Source organism: Poecilia formosa, unplaced genomic scaffold (assembly GCF_000485575.1).
Source record: "Poecilia formosa unplaced genomic scaffold, Poecilia_formosa-5.1.2 Scaffold53, whole genome shotgun sequence".
Taxonomy (NCBI): Eukaryota; Metazoa; Chordata; class Actinopteri; order Cyprinodontiformes; family Poeciliidae; genus Poecilia; species Poecilia formosa.
In genome coordinates, this window is record NW_006799992.1 from 2178045 (window position 1) to 2194835 (window position 16791).

At 39.3% G+C, this 16791-nt stretch overlaps 1 protein-coding gene and 1 long non-coding RNA gene across 2 annotated transcripts in view; one reads left to right on the forward strand and one right to left on the reverse strand.

Moving 5' to 3' along the window:
- Positions 1-1702, forward strand: part of LOC107836343 (uncharacterized) — a 19032-nt gene extending 17330 nt beyond the window's left edge. The window contains exon 4 of the long non-coding RNA XR_001662227.1: positions 1358-1702. This is a non-coding gene — a long non-coding RNA (uncharacterized LOC107836343). The remainder of the gene's footprint in view (positions 1-1357) is intronic.
- Positions 1703-11626: 9924 nt separating this feature from the next.
- aldh8a1 (aldehyde dehydrogenase 8 family, member A1) lies at positions 11627-15687 on the reverse strand. The gene is made up of 7 exons (XM_007552965.2): positions 15444-15687; positions 14432-14579; positions 13647-13802; positions 13410-13559; positions 13059-13315; positions 12431-12592; positions 11627-12345 (listed from the first exon to the last, which is right to left on the reverse strand). Exons 1-7 carry the CDS (start codon positions 15579-15581, stop codon positions 11893-11895), a joined length of 1464 nt encoding a protein of 487 aa, XP_007553027.1. The 5' UTR covers positions 15582-15687; the 3' UTR covers positions 11627-11892.
- Positions 15688-16791: the final 1104 nt, after the last annotated feature.

Genomic DNA, 16791 nt, shown 5'->3' on the forward strand with positions numbered 1-16791 from the left:
ATCCACACAGAAGGGGTCTCACTCCCAGAAGGAACAATAGCAGACATAGAGCACAGCTACAAGTACCTGGGAATACCACAAGCATCACAACCTCGATGAGGTCACAAGGAAAGGAGCCACAGCCAAATACCTCCAACGAATAAGGCAAGTCCTGAGAAGCCAGCTCAATGGCAAGAACAAGATCTGTGTGATAAACAGGCGTAGCCTGCAGTACCCTATAGTACCCTGCAGGAATAATTAGCTGGCCAAAAGGAGGAGGTAAACACCATGGATGTAAAGACACTCAGAAACCACTAACCATGCATGGTTACTAGTTCCACCCCAAATCCAACACCCTGACTAAACACGAGTCATGCTGTTTGTTGATAAATTACAGGCCTTAATATGTTTAATTTTTCTTTTCTGTGTTTGAATAAATAAATGAAAAAAAATCTTAAAAGGATCAATCAATTAATTAATTTTATTTATAACGGACCCTTTCATACTAAAAGCAGCTCTAAGAGCTGTACCAACAATTAGCCCTCAGGTTTCTATGACAAATTGTTCCACAAACAGGTGCCATAATACTGGATGGATAAAAAATGACTAAAACTATATGATCACATAAAAGGTTAAAATAAGATTCATAAATATAAATGTATATATAGAAAACAAGGAAAATGACAAAACAAACCCTAATCGATTTCTATTTGCTTTTTCTCTTTCCCTCTGCCTGAGCCTCGCGTGGTGCATCTGTCTTCTGACCTCAACTCCTCAAACCTGTCCTCCCATGGACCAGATGGTGTCCCTCCTACAAAACCAGCCGATGAAAATGATCGAGAAGATCTGGAGGATCAAGAAGACAAAAAAGACCTCCATCACCTCCAGGGGACAACTATCAGTCTCTTGTTGGGCATTTGAACTGAAAACTGTGTGAGACTGAGCTTTAACAACCTCCGCTGGTCTGCTGTCCAGTATCAGCGTAGAAGAAGAAAAGCTATACATGCTTCGGAGCTGTGAGAGAAGACGACTCTGAACTGTTGACACGTGTTTCATCTGTGGACAACATGGACATTTCCTGAGGGACGATCTGGACAACCCAAAGATCCAACGCCTGAACAAGTTGGACTGACAGGAAGCCGGAGGAGAGAGACGGGGGAGGATTTTGCTGCAGCAACCGAGACCGAGTGGGGGAGAGGGGCGAAAAGGAAGGAACAACCTGAATCCACATCAACCACAGTGAAGGACGACCTGTCTGTAATGTCCATCTAGATCTTTAAATGTGGAACAGCAACAGAGTGAGCAGCAAAACTTAACTCTACCTAGCATCAAATACTTCACCTTTAGACAGCAAAGAGGACAATGTCCAGAGCAACAGCTGAAAGGCTCTCCACTCAAAGAACTATTGCTGGTCCACTGGCGAGTGACCGAAGCGGAGAGTGAAGATTTACACTTTTCTGACAGGAGGTAACAAATCCTCCTGAGCAGACAGACGATCTGTGTTCCTGTTCCTGCATTTTAAGAATATGTAATGTTTTAAAGCGTATGGGATAATTTTTCACTTGTCATCAGAAAAATTGTAGAAATGTCCTTTTATATAAGACACATGTGTTGTCTCTGCCTGGCAGAGCTTTCCATCCAGAATTGCTTCATGATTGATTGTCCTTTAAGCTCTCTGAGTTGTGCACAATTCATAAATAAACCTGATTGAGTGATTTTACCTGAACAGTGCTTGGTAATAGTTTTTTTTTCCACAACAATGGACAAAAACATTAAAGGCTGTCAAGTAAAAGGCGTCGTAGTTTTAGCTAATGTTGGACCCATGAGCCCACGCCAACATTAGCATATTAGCCTGCAAAGACTTTTATGTGTCATCTTTTTAAAGAAAAATCAACCTGTAACAATATATGCGAGTAGTAAAAGCATACATGACACATGAAATTATACTGAAGACAAATAACTCACCTTTAAAGAAGGTCTGCTTCTTCCAATGTGCAAGTCCACAAACGTTCTGGAAGCTTCCCAGACTTTCCTGCGCAGGCGCACTGCTGAGCTGAAGCATTCACTCTAGTAACAAAAATAGTCAAATCCAGTTTACTCAAAATAACGAAGTCTTGTACTTTTCTCAGTCCAAACATGTACATTGCTCACATTACTTGAGTTGAATAAGCAATTTAGTGAGACTTGAGTAAAGCATACAAACCTAATTTAAGTAAGAATAGGTATTGCCTTTTAGAGTGTTCTAGGCACAGCCAAGATACAGTGCAGAACCTCAAGCTCCCAGGCCTGTTAGAGGACCTGAGATATATATATATATATATATATATATATATATATATATATATAGATGGAGGTGTGTTCATACAGGTAATAGTATATGAAGCCACCAATTACAGCTACAAAGTAATATTGTGTGACTGCAGCGAAGCACCCTGTTTTATTATGGCATTAAAAGATTTTACCATGATGGTTCTGGAGGACCCAAAAGCAGGCATAGGGATGCAGACGTAGAGCAAGTAAAAAAATAATAATAAAAAAATAAAAATTCAACAATACAAAAATAAATGTACAAAAAACAATTCCAAATCCCAAGAGTCCAAAAATGTAAACTGACAATAATGAAACCAATTAAATCTAAAAATAAATCAGAAGCAGTATCAAGCAGCATAGAGCAGAACAGGTGGATGAACTAGTAATGAACAATGAAAACCTGTGACTTTATACTCTTATATTGGGGGAGGAATAGAATGACATTGAATGCAGATGTGTTAATCAGGGGATTAGGACAGCAAACAGGCAGACTATGGGAAAGGTGTGGAACACCACCGTTTCATGTACCAAATGTAAATGCTTGTTTATGTAACTTCAGACATCTGATCGCTGGGTATGTGTGGCATGGAATCAGCAGCCAAACTGAGCCATCTGGTCCTACAGACTGGAACTGACCAGTCAGCAGTTAGCAGGCAGTTCTCGACCTCCCAGCCCCGCTCCCCCCTTCTGCACACTCATATCCACCCACGCACTGACAGACAGGCCTCGGCTCTGTGCGGTCTCCGTGGAGCCCTGATGGCCTTTGTGAGGCTGCCATGCTGGAGGCGACAGGCCTAACGTTCTGTTCCACCCTGACATGCTGGCTTCATTATTTCTCCGTTCAGGGGAGGATTTGGCGTTATCTGTCCTCCTGTGCATAGAAAAAAATGAGCACTATTCCAGTTAGAGAATAATGGCATTAAGCATTTTTTTTTCTTTTTTCTAAAAATTCTCTAAAATGAATTAGGAGTCATGTATACAGCTCTCTGTCGCCATGACATTCAGTTTAAGGCTGGATGAGGACAATAGTCTTTTCTGTTTAGAGCTTGTTATTGTTGACCTACTTGATGTGAGTTTTTTTCATACTTTTAAAAAAGTTAAAATTCACGTAATTTACATACAGTTGTTGCATCAAAAGTCACAAAAAATGTGACATATGCCTTGAGAAGTAATTAGTTAAAATGTTTCTCATAATTTAGATGTATGAAGCTTTTGATAAACCCAAACAAGCTGATTGAATAAGGTGAGATTATAAACAACTATCCTTTATTTCTTATATATTTCAACCAAGTGGAGCTAATGTTGCACATCATCACACCATTCAACACACCGATATTAAGGGCATTAGAATATAATGAAGAATGTTGTTTGGTAGGCAAAAACGTTTTTTCTGCAACATTTGAATGGTTAAAATGGATTAACCAATGCATACAAACAACGTACTCTAACATTAACAACACAGATGCATGGAGTTTTGTACTTAGTGCTCAAATGGTAAAGACAAACAGGAACAAAAGTTGTATTTGCTGCTCTATCCGTACAGCAATTTCATTGTGTTTCCTATTTTTACATCTTCTGTGTCCAATGTGTTTTGTTTTTTTCCCCCCCCCCACTACTTTTTGTAGTTTATTAGACCATAAGTAGCCTTCTAAAAACTGTGTCTTTCATTTATTTCTTTGCTGACCTGGTTTCATTTAATTATTTGCTCTGCAGTGGCTGACCTAAGCTTTCAACCTCCTCCCTTGGTTACACAACGCTGTGTAAACCTCTCTTACAGCATAAGCTGTCATAATGTGAAATCTCGCAACATTGGAAATCAACGAAGAATTATTGGTAGTCAAAACCTCTAGATCAACAGTGGAAGGGAGCACAAAGCGGATTTTGATACATTTATAATATACAATTCACGCCTTAATCAATAGTGCAGCTTTTCAGAGTTAACACCTTACTTTCATGCAAACTGTAGCTGCTGACCTAGCTTTTATTTATGGTGACAGTTTGAGATGTAGAGAGCATATCTTCTGGTGTTGGTGTGAAGAGCTTCAAAACACCAACACCAGAAAGATAATGGGGCAAGGAAATGTTTCGAGGATGCAGGAACTAATTATTCAGGCATGAAACACAGCTGCCTGCGGATCTGAAACGCGTTGCTTAAGATGCCACGTGTGAAATCCTTCTCCCATTAAAATGTCTCATGGTTCTTCAAGAATATTACAATCTGTGAACCTCTTCTGCATCTGTCCTCAATCCAGAAGCAGCACAAATGCAGAACCCTTTCAAAGGGGTTATGACTTTACATTAATTTAAAGTTGCTTTGTAAGTACAAATTGTTTGAAAAAAAAAAACATCTTTACAATCAGAAAAGACAACTTTTATCCAGACATTCATTCATTTTCCGTATTTGCTTAATCTTTAGAGCTTTGTGGCAGGATCAGTGGTCTCTGAAGGAGAAGCAGGCATTGGGCATGTCGCTAGACAGTCACAGTAAATGATCATTTTCAAACAAATGTTGAATTTGATCATCTCTAGCATGGTTTCCAACACTACAATAGCACAGATAGCATTCTTAATAAGCATCTCTATGACTTATATGTAAGAAGTATCACTCACATCCACCTATATCTGCCTTTAAGCCCAGTTCAACTTGATATATACAGCAATACTGGCCAAATTAGTAACACATTTTTTGTTGTTGTTTTCAGATCCAGTTATTAATTGGTTAATCAGGTTAATCATCTATAATTCATATTTTCTTCCTTGTGGTTCTATGTCATTTTGATACTGCCAAAACAAACACTGTCCCTGGAGTGCCTCAATTAGGCTGCAATAAGATGCATGGTTCATGTTTGTCCATATGCATACCTTGCTTATGGACAAACATATGCAAGGTATGCATATGTTTGTAACAATTTTGCTCTTTCAGCAGTTAAAGTTTTTGTGTGAGAGTTTTGTTTTGTTTTTGGAGTATAACATTGTGTTACTCATGAAAAGTTATATATGTGTATATATAAACGGATTTTGACACATTTATTTTCAGATTGCTGGGTACATTGCACCTTGAAGAGACTGACATCTAGATGAAAACATTTGGGCGACTGTAGCTAAGTAACTCTCTCCCCTCCTTCCCTCCATACTCCTCTCTCTCCCACTGTCTCCTTGCACACTTGGGGTTTATTGGCTGAGTTTGCTTAACCTGCCTGAACTGCGGTATTTTCTCAGGACTTAGCTTCATCTGGGGGGGCTTATCTACAACGAAATCCAGGCTGAAGCGCTGTGGAAAATTCCCCAAACCAAAATGTGACTGAGAGCTTTTGGAGATGGGAGCATGTTGAGAGAAGCAGGAGGCGGTGGGCACTGCTAGTTCAACACATCACTGACGCAGAGTCGAGGAGAAAAGAAAGCGCCCCGTGAAAGCATTCGTAACATCACGACCGTGAAGTTTTAATACATCTTATTGTCCTCTAAAGGCCTAGGAGGTTTGTTTGAGAACATTGGAGATCAAAAAGAACTATGAAGTGGAGAAGTTTAACTAATGGTTTGCTTATGAAGCAAGATTGCAAGCTTTTAAAGAACTCGCAAAAGTCTTTTATAATCCATCATCCAAAAATGGAATGAGTACTCCATAAAAGCAAACCAAACAAAACATGACCATGTTGTCCTAGTACTAACGGACAACTACGGATCACGAATCTGACTTTTGTGGAAGAGAGTCACAAAGAAAGCTATTGACCATTTGCAGTTTGTTGCAAGCTGTGTGAGGAATACATCAAGCATAAAAAAAAGTGTTCCGATAAGATGAGATCAAAATGTACATGCTTGGTGTTAATGCAGCAAGCAACATACAGCAAAAAGGCAACATTGTCCTTAATATTCCAACCTCACTTTAAAAAAATAGTCGTGGCTGCTTCATGCTGTGGGATATTTTTTATTTTTTGTCACTTAGAGGGTTGATCCGATAGCAGGAGATCCCCTTTACTTACCAGAACCTTTCTATCTATTTGGCTTGTCACAGTATTTTAGGTAAACATTAACAAGCAAACCCGATGATTAAAACACTTTATTGACTTGCTGCTCTGAATTTTGCTCTAAAAAGGCCCAAATCGCAGCAGTGACTTTGCAGAAAAAGCCTCTGAATACAGCTTGTTTACATTGACTACTGGACCAAAATTTCCTGTTTACCCGCGGTACATAAAGCGGAAAGATGCGCTATCGTTACTCTTCAGAGAGCGTGCTAATTAAGGGTACGTTTACACGCTCGGTTGGGCTGAAATCACGGCCTCGAAGTCACGTACAGCTGGGCGAGACCTCCTTCAGCGAGGCTTTTCCGTCTCACTTAAAAGGTCCGCGAGAGGGGAGATGTGAGATAAAACCAGAAAAGTCACAGAAATGGAGGAAACCGAAACAACACCGAGGGAATGCGGCCCTGTTCTGTTTAGAAAGTGGGTCGGCACACAATGAAACACGTAGCTGACAAAGCTTCTCGGGTTGTATCGATTTTATAACATGCTGTGTTCTAAGAAGGCATATCACTGTGAGTGCGTGTGCAATCAAGCGGCGTGACACAGTACAATACCCGTTCCCTAGCCAAAACACAGAGGGTGGGACGCACTCTGGCCTCCGTGGTGAACCTCGCAAAGAGCTCACCAGTGGACGTGATTTTACACACTAGCTTATCAGACGGGGCACTTCCCCTCGGGTGCCCTTTTTTCCTGAAGCAGGCACGTCGGATCTCGAGTGAGGCACAGTACAGCATGTCCCAGTCTGCTTGCAGAAGCAGCCAGTGTCAATCTCAGATGACACGACAGGATCAGATTTATAAAGAACTTACAAGATAAAATAACAGGGGCTACAAAAGGGAGTGCTTATAAAGGATGATGCTGCACAACAGTCCATACAGTTGCAGTAGTCTTGCGATTTTAAATCTATGCTTTTTTTCATTAAAAACGGCTTCCTAGTGGATTTCAGAGGCTTACACAGACTTACTGAGAAGCCCTACTTTAGTGTTTTATTGCATCAAATGCTGTTTTCTGTTAAAGTTTTAATCCAGAAAGTCTACTCTCACCCAATACTTTTTTTTACATTTAATCTGGAATGTCTTGCACAAGTATTCAAACCCATGGAACTAATCCAACACTCTGTCACATTGCAATCACAAACTTCAATATTTGCTTTTTTTTTTTTTTTTACCTTTAATTCACCAGGAAATCCCACTCAACCTCTTCTACAAGGGAAACCCGGCCAAGGAATCTGCCAAGTATCAAGTAAATTCAGGGACATTCCTTCTTCACTGCCTGTTTTATAATAATCTTGAATAATTACTTATCATATTTTTTTTATAGTCTCCAGAAAATATACTCAAAGCCATAGGAACACTGAAGAACTACCTTTTGCACTTTTTTTTTTCCCAATTGGTGATGTTTAGCAGTGACATATGTATTACAGCGTTTCCACGTTATGAAGCTTCCCGGAAATTGTGTGCGCTGCAAAAACATCCCAAATGCTAAGGGACACGTGTCGAGCCCAACAAGGCCGCTGTTAATGTTAATTCAATATTTGGAAGAAGGGCCCACATGGACTCAACGACTTTGTTCACCTTCCACCACTCTACAATTCTAAAACAAAGTGCAAAAACTCACAACTTCTCCTTCTGTTCCCTAATAGGCCCAGTAAAATTTCAACCAAAGAAATTTAGCCCAATGGGAGACGAGAACATGTATAGACAATGGCCAGGATAGTAACTCAGGAGAGTCGATTAAAAACACACTCCACACTTTTCAGACTTTTTAAAACAAAGAAAAACATTTTCAAAACCACATATCATGCCATTTCATATTTACTGTATGACATTTAGTTGGTCTGTCATTTAAAGTCCTACTAAAAAAGTTTACAGTTATGACAAAATGTGAATATGTTCAAGGCATATGAATACTTCTACAAAAAACATTTTAAAAAAAATTCCTTGTATACACATATGACTCAAACACAAGATAATGCAACTTTAAAGCAACCTTTTATATACACATACCCTGCAGAGTGAAAAAATATAACTGTTCAAAGGTTAAGGGGGTGAGTTAGAGTCTGACACTAACCGGTCCTGACTGTTGTTTTTACACTGAAACCGAGGTCACGTCAGATGATATATTATCTCTACAACAGGAACCTGCTGAGGAAAAGTAGGCAGGAGGGAAGATTTTATTACAAGATTTACAGATTCCATTTAAAGTCAGAGTAGCATGGACCGGTCATGTTTAATTGGATTTTTTGGAGTTGATAAACAACTCGGGGGGGCTCATTTACAGCAGCAAACAGAAACTACCGAATGTCGTAATTTAGTTTATGTTTTCTTAGCTCTTAAAGAATGAGCTGCACTTAGAACTAAAAGATCTGAAACGTTGTTGTTGTTGTTTTTTCTCCAAACAGCAGCCTAAAACTATTTACTTACTGGTTTTGGAGCTCTTAGCATCACCTTAGTTCACTTATGATTTGGGCTGGCTCTGCTGGCCAGATATATAACATTTAAACCATGCAGAATATATAATTTAGCAGGAAACTTTCACCACTATACTTGATTAATCTCTGACAAACCACTTTTTTTTGTAGATGACAGGTTGTAAATTTGAGAAAGCCATTTATTATGTTTATTTCTTATTAGCTGTTGTTCTGCCCTTTGGTTCACCCTTCATGCGTCAGCATGTCTGACACGAGGATAAGTCAGCGTGAAACCGTTACTTGTAGGTACATATTATAAAATTTGGTTGACGCACAAACCTCCACAGACTTTGACCGTGTATGTCATCACATTTGAGAAACTTGCAAGTGGCTGCTACGGTGTGAGTCTTGTTTATTGTTGTCCCAAATTAAAATGTTAAAATGTAAAATTTCAGTTGGGCTAAATAGAAGCTTTACACGTAGAGTATTGTGTTTTGGACACATTCTCTTTGTTTATTATATATCCTTACTGAACCTTTTGTTTGTTTCCATAGACAGTTTCACACAGACCAGAAGGCTATGTTTTTTTTTATTATTATTTTTTTTTAATCCTCTTCATTGGGCACTTAGATTTGATTGCTATTACTTCACATATTGCTGTATGTCCACTGCGAACTTTGCATAAACAAAATCATCAACTTATGGGATCAAGCAGTAGGTTTCACATATTTTAATCTGGGATTTTGCTATTGTTGTTGCTCTACGAAAAAGCTTTAAAATAATGAAATGAAACCACAACAGAAGATCATGCCCTTCTCTGACGCAAACCTTTTTGTTAAATGTTTTGAACAGCAGCATATGAAAAGAGGTATAAATAACAACACTGACACTTTGTCGCTCATCTTCTCTGAGAGCTCTTCAAAGTTTTCGTTTTTGTTTCCTGTAAAGAGATGGCGCGTCAGTCTTTCACTTCTTAGCTGCGCAGAAATGTGTCCTGAAACTCATAGAATATGAGAGGAAATTCTCTTTTCCATTCCCATTTAACTGGTACGCCGGCAGATTTCTCCCTGTTGGCGGAGAGTAAACAAGGAAGTTACGTCGAGCGAGAAAGCGGTTTCCAGCAAGCAACAAAATAATCAATGTGAACTATGATCGCCATCGTGTGGGGAAAGTGTGGAACTACACCCTTTGGAGCCAACGATGTTTTTAAATTTAACAGACAATTGGTTTCTTTTGTTGATCTCTGTCGAAAATCAAGGATAATACGCCCAGTGCGGACAGAAATAAGTTTTTAGCAACAAAAGATTTCCACAGAACTAATGAAAATCAGTAGATGATCAGTTGAAGGGACTGAATATTTCAGCTCCTGTGTCAGGTCTTTCGTGAAATTTCTTTCCTTTTTCTTAAGACGTGAATGTCAAATACTGTTCCTGATGTTGTTACAGGGTTAACATTTCATTTGTATTTTTACTTTCTTCATGTTTTAAGAGTTCACGGCACAATGCATCTTGGTCAGTCGGAGCAGAGATGCTTGAAACTTATAACAAACCTGCACTAGATCATTCTACAATCAAGACCGATTGCTTCTGTGATGATAAATGTAATTAAAAAGATTGTGTTGAGATTCTATTTTTGACACTTGGAGAAACCTAATTCTAACTACCATGATATTTAAAGAACGATTTCAGCACTTGGATCTGCTTTCGTGCATCAGAATGCAACAAAAAGCCAACAAACGTGTTAAGTTGCATCTGTTTCATAGCCCATTGTGAAAGGCATACTATTGTGGAAGTGTGTGCAAGGCAGCAGCGTGACTCAGCACAATACCCGTTATCTAACCAAAACACAGAGGGTGGAACACACACCGGCCTTCACGGTGAACCTTACACAGCTCACCTCCTCGTGTAATTTTACACACTTCGGATGTACCACTCGCACACCCACGTGTGTGCCCTGTTTTTATGTATCTGGCACACTGGCCCAAGGAAGATCCAGTACAGCATGTTCCAGTGTGTAAGCATAAAGTCGTCTCATGTGACATTACAGGATCACATTTATCACCAGACAGTACAATGAGAAGGTCCCTGGGTTTAAATTTAGCTACAGAGGGCTGTATTATTTTTGGGAGAATTAGGAGATCCATGCAACAGATGTCCCAAATTTATTCCATCTTAAAAAATAAAATAAAAAAAAAATCACAGTATGTCATCAGACAAACTCCAGCGATCAGTCATTTGAAAATTGCTGACCCAATTATATTTTTGCAAGACACAAACCAAACCAACTCATTTTTATTTTTTCCCGCCGTACTCTTTACCAAAAGATCCTGGTAGCTCAAAACTTTGCTTTTTTTTATCAGATCAAAGCATTCTCCCACAGAGCTCTGGGTGATTTAAGCAAGGTTTAAAGGGCTTTTTTTTTTTTTTTTTTTTCGGGACTTGTTAGTCCGGAAAATGAGAAAAATTATTGTTGTCACATGTTGAACACAACCAGTACTAAACTGAACATTCTGCAGCTATTTCATTGCTGCTGTCTGCCTCTCGGCAGTGTCCATGCTCATTTTCAGTGAACGTAACATCATGGTTTTCCACTGCAGCTTTCACTGTTGCAGCGTATACACAGAGAGGCGATTGGTACACTTGGTGACATTTTTGACTGAAAAATGCTGTGCAAATAGAATCAGATTGAGAATCAACATTAGTTGCCAAATTCATGTACGCAAAAAAGGAACTGGCTTAAATATAAGACTTTTGTAAAAAAAAAAAAAAAAAAAGCTTTTACAAAAACGCATGGATACTCTCTGAGATTAGGTAGCTCTCCCACACTTCTGAAAACACACGGTCCAAAACTTACTTTAAAAGAAAAGAGAGAGAGAAAATAAGTAAAATTAAATAAATAAAAAAACTTCTACCTTTTAAAACAAAATTATTTATTTTCTTTTCATTAGACATTAACATGTTACTGTGTACATTTCTGTAGTTTCAACATAAGACTTCAATCTTCAACTGATTTGATCGGACTGAAGGTTCTAGAAATCTGTGAGGATGGAAATACCAATGCATTGATCCAATTCTGCAAAGAAGCTCACAAAAGATGATCTACAAAAAGAAAAAGAATAAAATATCTCCCTGTTTGCACAAACCACATCTTATGCAAACATCCCACGTATCCTACTTAGTGTTTGATGGTAATGCTTTTCACCTCTGTGAAGAAGTGATAGGAATCTTTCCCTCCCTCCCTGCCCACACCGGAGTGTTTCATTCCTCCAAACGGCAGATTCAGATCTCTCACCAACCAGCAGTTGGTCCACACTAACCCAGCTTGAAGCCTCTGGGCCAAACGGTGAACTCTTCCCACATCCCTGGACCACACAGTGGCTGACAGGCCATAGCGGACCCCGTTTCCCCTGGCAACAGCCTCGTCCTCTGTGTCAAAGGGGCAAACGCAAGTGACGGGGCCGAAGATCTCCTCCTGCATGACCCGGGAGCTGTCAGGGATGCCCGAGATGACCGTAGGAGGCATAAAGTAGCCAGACTTGTTGGCTTCAGGAAGGTCTAGGTGATCGACTCCTTCGCCACAGTGGATTACAGCTCCTTCTGATTTGGCAAGTGCCACAAAGCTGCGAACCTTGTGAGCAAAAGAGAGAAAAAAAAAGTTTCACAATAAAGCATGCAGAAAAAACAAAAATACAGAGAAGAAATGAACGGCTCACCTTCTCTAGGTGCTCTTTGCTGATGAGAGCTCCGTTGTTGTTGCTTGGGTCAGATGGAGCGCCGGTCTTCCACTTCCTAGCTGCAGCTACAAATTTCTCCAGAAATTCAGAGTAAATGCTCCTCTCTACATAAATTCTACTAGTGCACAAGCAAATTTCTCCCTGTAGGAGTAGAGAATGACAGAGAAAGTGAGGAATTTTCATTTTTCAAAATAATCACAACCTGTCTTTGGTGTAAACTGCATTTGGTACGATACAGTAACATTACAATCGTCCAGAGGGTATTTGAGAACAAGCGAGTTCTCGCCTTAAAACAACAGCGACGCAAGATTATCTTTACAGTAATGTCCAGGAAGGATTGAAAGCATCTATTATTAGTTTTAATGGCAATACTTGCTCTGAGAAAACTGAAAACAAAAGCTTTCCGCACTTTTGTTGTTCACTGGTTTATAATATCAAGTCAGTTTTCCCGAAACAAATTAATTACACTGTTCTGGGATGTTTTCTGAATCCGTAGTTTGGGCTTTATAAATCCTCCATATACTTCTAGGTTCAAAGTATACGGAGAACATCGTACAAACAAAAATATTTGAGTGTCTTAAGCCCGTCTTCGTCGCGATTGCCTCACCTGATTGGAGAAGCTGGAGCGAATGGTTGTCTCGACGCACTGCTCCAGGTCTGCGTCAGCGAAGATAATGGCTGGGTTTTTGCCCCCCAACTCCAGGGAGAGCTTTTTACAGTAGGGGGCGCTCCGCTCTGTGATGCGTTGAGCAGTTGCAGTGGAGCCGGTGAAGGAGATCAACGGGACATCTGGGTGGCCAACGAGGGCGTCTCCTGCTCTCTGACCGGTGCCAAACACGACGTTGACCACACCTGGAGGGACGCCTGCAGAACAGAAAGCAGAAATAATAATAATAATCATTTTTTTTAAAAAGTATTTTACATGAGAACATCTTAAGTTTATGACGTGCAGTCCTACCAGCTTCCTCCAACAGCTTGCACATCATCCACGCGGTCACAGAGGTCATCTCGCTCGGTTTGGCCACCACCGTGTTGCCCGTGGCGATTGCCGGTGCAATTTTCCACGTCAGGAGGTACAGAGGGAGGTTCCAGGGACTGATCAGGCCAGCTAAGCACACAACAATTACGATCTGATAACACCCACGAGTCAAGCAAAAGCTCTGCAAGCTTTGAGGGAAACAAGCCAAACTCTCACCAACTCCAACTGGGCAGCGCACGGTGTAGTTCAGGCAGCCCATGTGGTCCATCTGGCTGCAGTCGGTGGTGTGGTGGAGCACAGACGACGCAAAGAAGCGAAAGTTGTACGCGGACCTGGGTATGTCCACAGTCCGGGCAAATGTCACAGTTTTACCTGCAGAGTTTAAGTAAAACTTATCACCAGTACTCGCTTCCGAACACAAATGGAATCCTGATAACCCAAATTGTGCGAGAAACATCACTATCAGTTTATCCAAAGACCTTAACGTTAAATGCTCGATATTGTATGCTACAATACAGCACTCGATGTTTTAAACAAGTTTCAAACATTCTGTTTACATACATCATTATTAGTGTCATTTTATGTTATTCTTGCTTTTGGGTCAAGACAAGTATTTTGTCTTCGCTTTAGTTATATATATTTTAACTTTTGGCCATACTGCCATCATGTAGGAAAATAGGGGCTAATATATGCAGTCAGTTACTCAAACCAGTTTGTACAATAAAAACACCCCAAACATTTTATTGTCAAACTTGCTATTACCATACGTTAAATTATGTAGTGCAATCTAAATACATCTGATCTTTAACATGGTGCTGGCTACAGCTGCTCCTGGGAGGATTGGGAGTGTGTTCTTGGAAATATTTCATCGATTTTCCTGGAGAGAATTTGATTATAATTAGTTTTATATAATTAGTTTTAAACATTTAACATGTAACGAAGGTTTTGAAATGGTACGACTTGATTCATGTTAATAAAATGATGATACCACTATAAGTCACCTTGGTCCTTTGACTCGGCTTGCACGAGATCCTCCATGTTGGCTTCAATTAGATCGGCGAGCTTGTTGAGGACGTCTCCTCGCTGCTGTGGACTACGAGCTGACCAATCAGGGAAGGCTTCTTTAGCCGCTGCCACTGCCGCATCTACCTGCAGCCAAAAGACAGGCAGAGAAATGGTTAAAGATTAAAGGTTCCATTATCGGCTGCACATACAGTACAGCAGATTTTCTAGTACTTGGTAAAATTAGAGATTGTTGGGATTTTTACTCATCTTGCCTGACAAAACTAAAGTGAGTAAGTTAGTTTTTTTTTATGGTTCTGAAATCAGGGCTTTGTGTTCTTAAACTTTTTGTAGTTAATTTTGGAGTCTGTGTAGTTTAGTTTATTGTTCACTAAACCTCTCTGGTTTCTAAATTTATAAAGATTTGATACAAAGATATTTTGGACACTGCTTTTAAAGACAGAGTTATGTGTTAAGGAGAGACCCTAGAAAACATCTTTCCTGTAGCTCCCTGCTATTGAGAGAGCCCTATTGGATTTTACAGACACTGCAAAAGCAAATAAGAAAATACCTCAGTTTAATATTTTCTTACACAAATATGAAAAGCTTTGTTTTCAAAACAGTCTATGAAGCAACAACGGAGAGCACCCTTCAATATTCCCACCCAGGGGCAGAAAAGTCAGCGTTTATTGACCTGGGTGTTTAATGATTACTTTTGCGTTAACTCTGCAAAGAGCAAAGGTGCATCTTGCTGAAATGTTTTACAGCAGATGTCTGAATTAATATGCTCTTATGGTCAAAATGATTTAAGCTATCTTATTAAATATCAATAGCAACATTTACGATGAAGTCAAATTATTACAATTATAAACATAAAAATGATGTTAAAAGAGGAATATTTTACAGTTATTCGTAGACGTGGAAAAAAAGATAGGATATTGCACCTGAAGAACGAAATGCATGTTAAGACACACTAAAATACATCATGATCTATATGTGGCACTTTTCTACCTCTTCTTTGCCGCTGTCTGGTACTTTGCAGTAGACCTCACCGGTGGAAGGGTCATAGGAGTCAATGTGATTTCCACAGGACACAAACTTTCCTCCAATGTAGTTCTCCAGAACCAAATAAGAGCGCGGTTTCGGCATGGTTGTCGTCAAAAGAATGCTTCCAAAAGTAACTGCAAAAATGACAACAGGCTGCAACAGACTGGAGCCTCAGAAGCAAACCTGAGCAAGGCATGTACTGACCCTCCCACAGAGCAGCTTCCTCTTTCACCAGAGAGAGTAGTGTTCGCCAACATGACTGACTAATGATTCTTCCAATCAAAACAATGGTGAGCGATTAACAACAAAGCTGCTAGCACAAATAGGAAAGCTACAGTTTTTCCAAAGCAGATCCATATGAATAAAGAGGCTACTGATGTCGCCTGAATAGAACAGAGTACAGTGATTCTTGACAATAGGGACAAAATGGGTTTTAATTTTCCCATATTTTTTTATTATTATTTCTCAACCTTATGTATGCAAATATGACAAATAATGTTTAGGAAATGTAAAGATGCTAAGATGCAGGCTCCCGGCTGCAATTTTTTTTTTCATTAAATTTTTAATCGACCTGACCCAGAAACTTTGTCATCAACATCTGACAAAAATAAATATAAAATGATTTTTAAAATACCCTATTAGTGATATTTTTACTCATTTTACAGACAAATGATTCTCAAGAAACAAAAGAAATATTATTTAAAACAAAAACCAACAAAAAAGTCCATCTGAGGGAGTTGACAGTGCATGACGGAGTTGACACAGAACCGAAGGTGGTGACAAACTAGTGAGTAAAATTAAAAACTTGATACATGTGAAGTAATGTAATTTATGTAAAATACATTAAAATGAATTAATTGCACATTTAAGTGAGATTTGACAACAATTTCACTGAAAGAGTCACAAAAACTCTGATGGAGTTGAAAAAAAGCCAAACTACCTCAATTTATATGATGTTATTCTGAAGGAGGCCATATTGTAGCTCATCAGGTCCATTAAATCTTTACAGTAAACCAAAATTAAGCTTTTATTTCACAAAATTTTATCAAAGTTTTGAAAGTTGTCAGTTATGGTGTTGACACATCATGGTTGTGACAAGCAATTTAGGAATAAAACAGAAGAAGAAACTAAAGAATAACTTAAGCTAACCAGAGCTAACTAGCCCCCTTAGCAAAGGAAGAGAAAGAAAGAGATCATGGGGTCCTCAGAAGTTCTGGTGTGCCCCCCAATAATGCCTGATTTTTTTTACATTCTTTTCATGTCTGACGGTGTTGACAAAGACTAGGGACAAATTTCAATGGAGTTGGAAAAT

Bases quoted from the DNA above. Each gene is read 5' to 3' on its own strand.
- aldh8a1 (XM_007552965.2), bottom strand. From the start codon at position 15,581: ATGCCGAAACCGCGCTCTTATTTGGTTCTGGAGAACTACATTGGAGGA. The intron at 12,593-13,058 runs GTGAGGCAATCG...CTACTCCTACAG, and splicing joins GCTCCAGCTTCTCCAATCAG to GGAGAAATTTGCTTGTGCAC. The intron at 12,346-12,430 runs GTGAGCCGTTCA...TTTGCTCACAAG, and splicing joins GCAAAGAGCACCTAGAGAAG to GTTCGCAGCTTTGTGGCACT.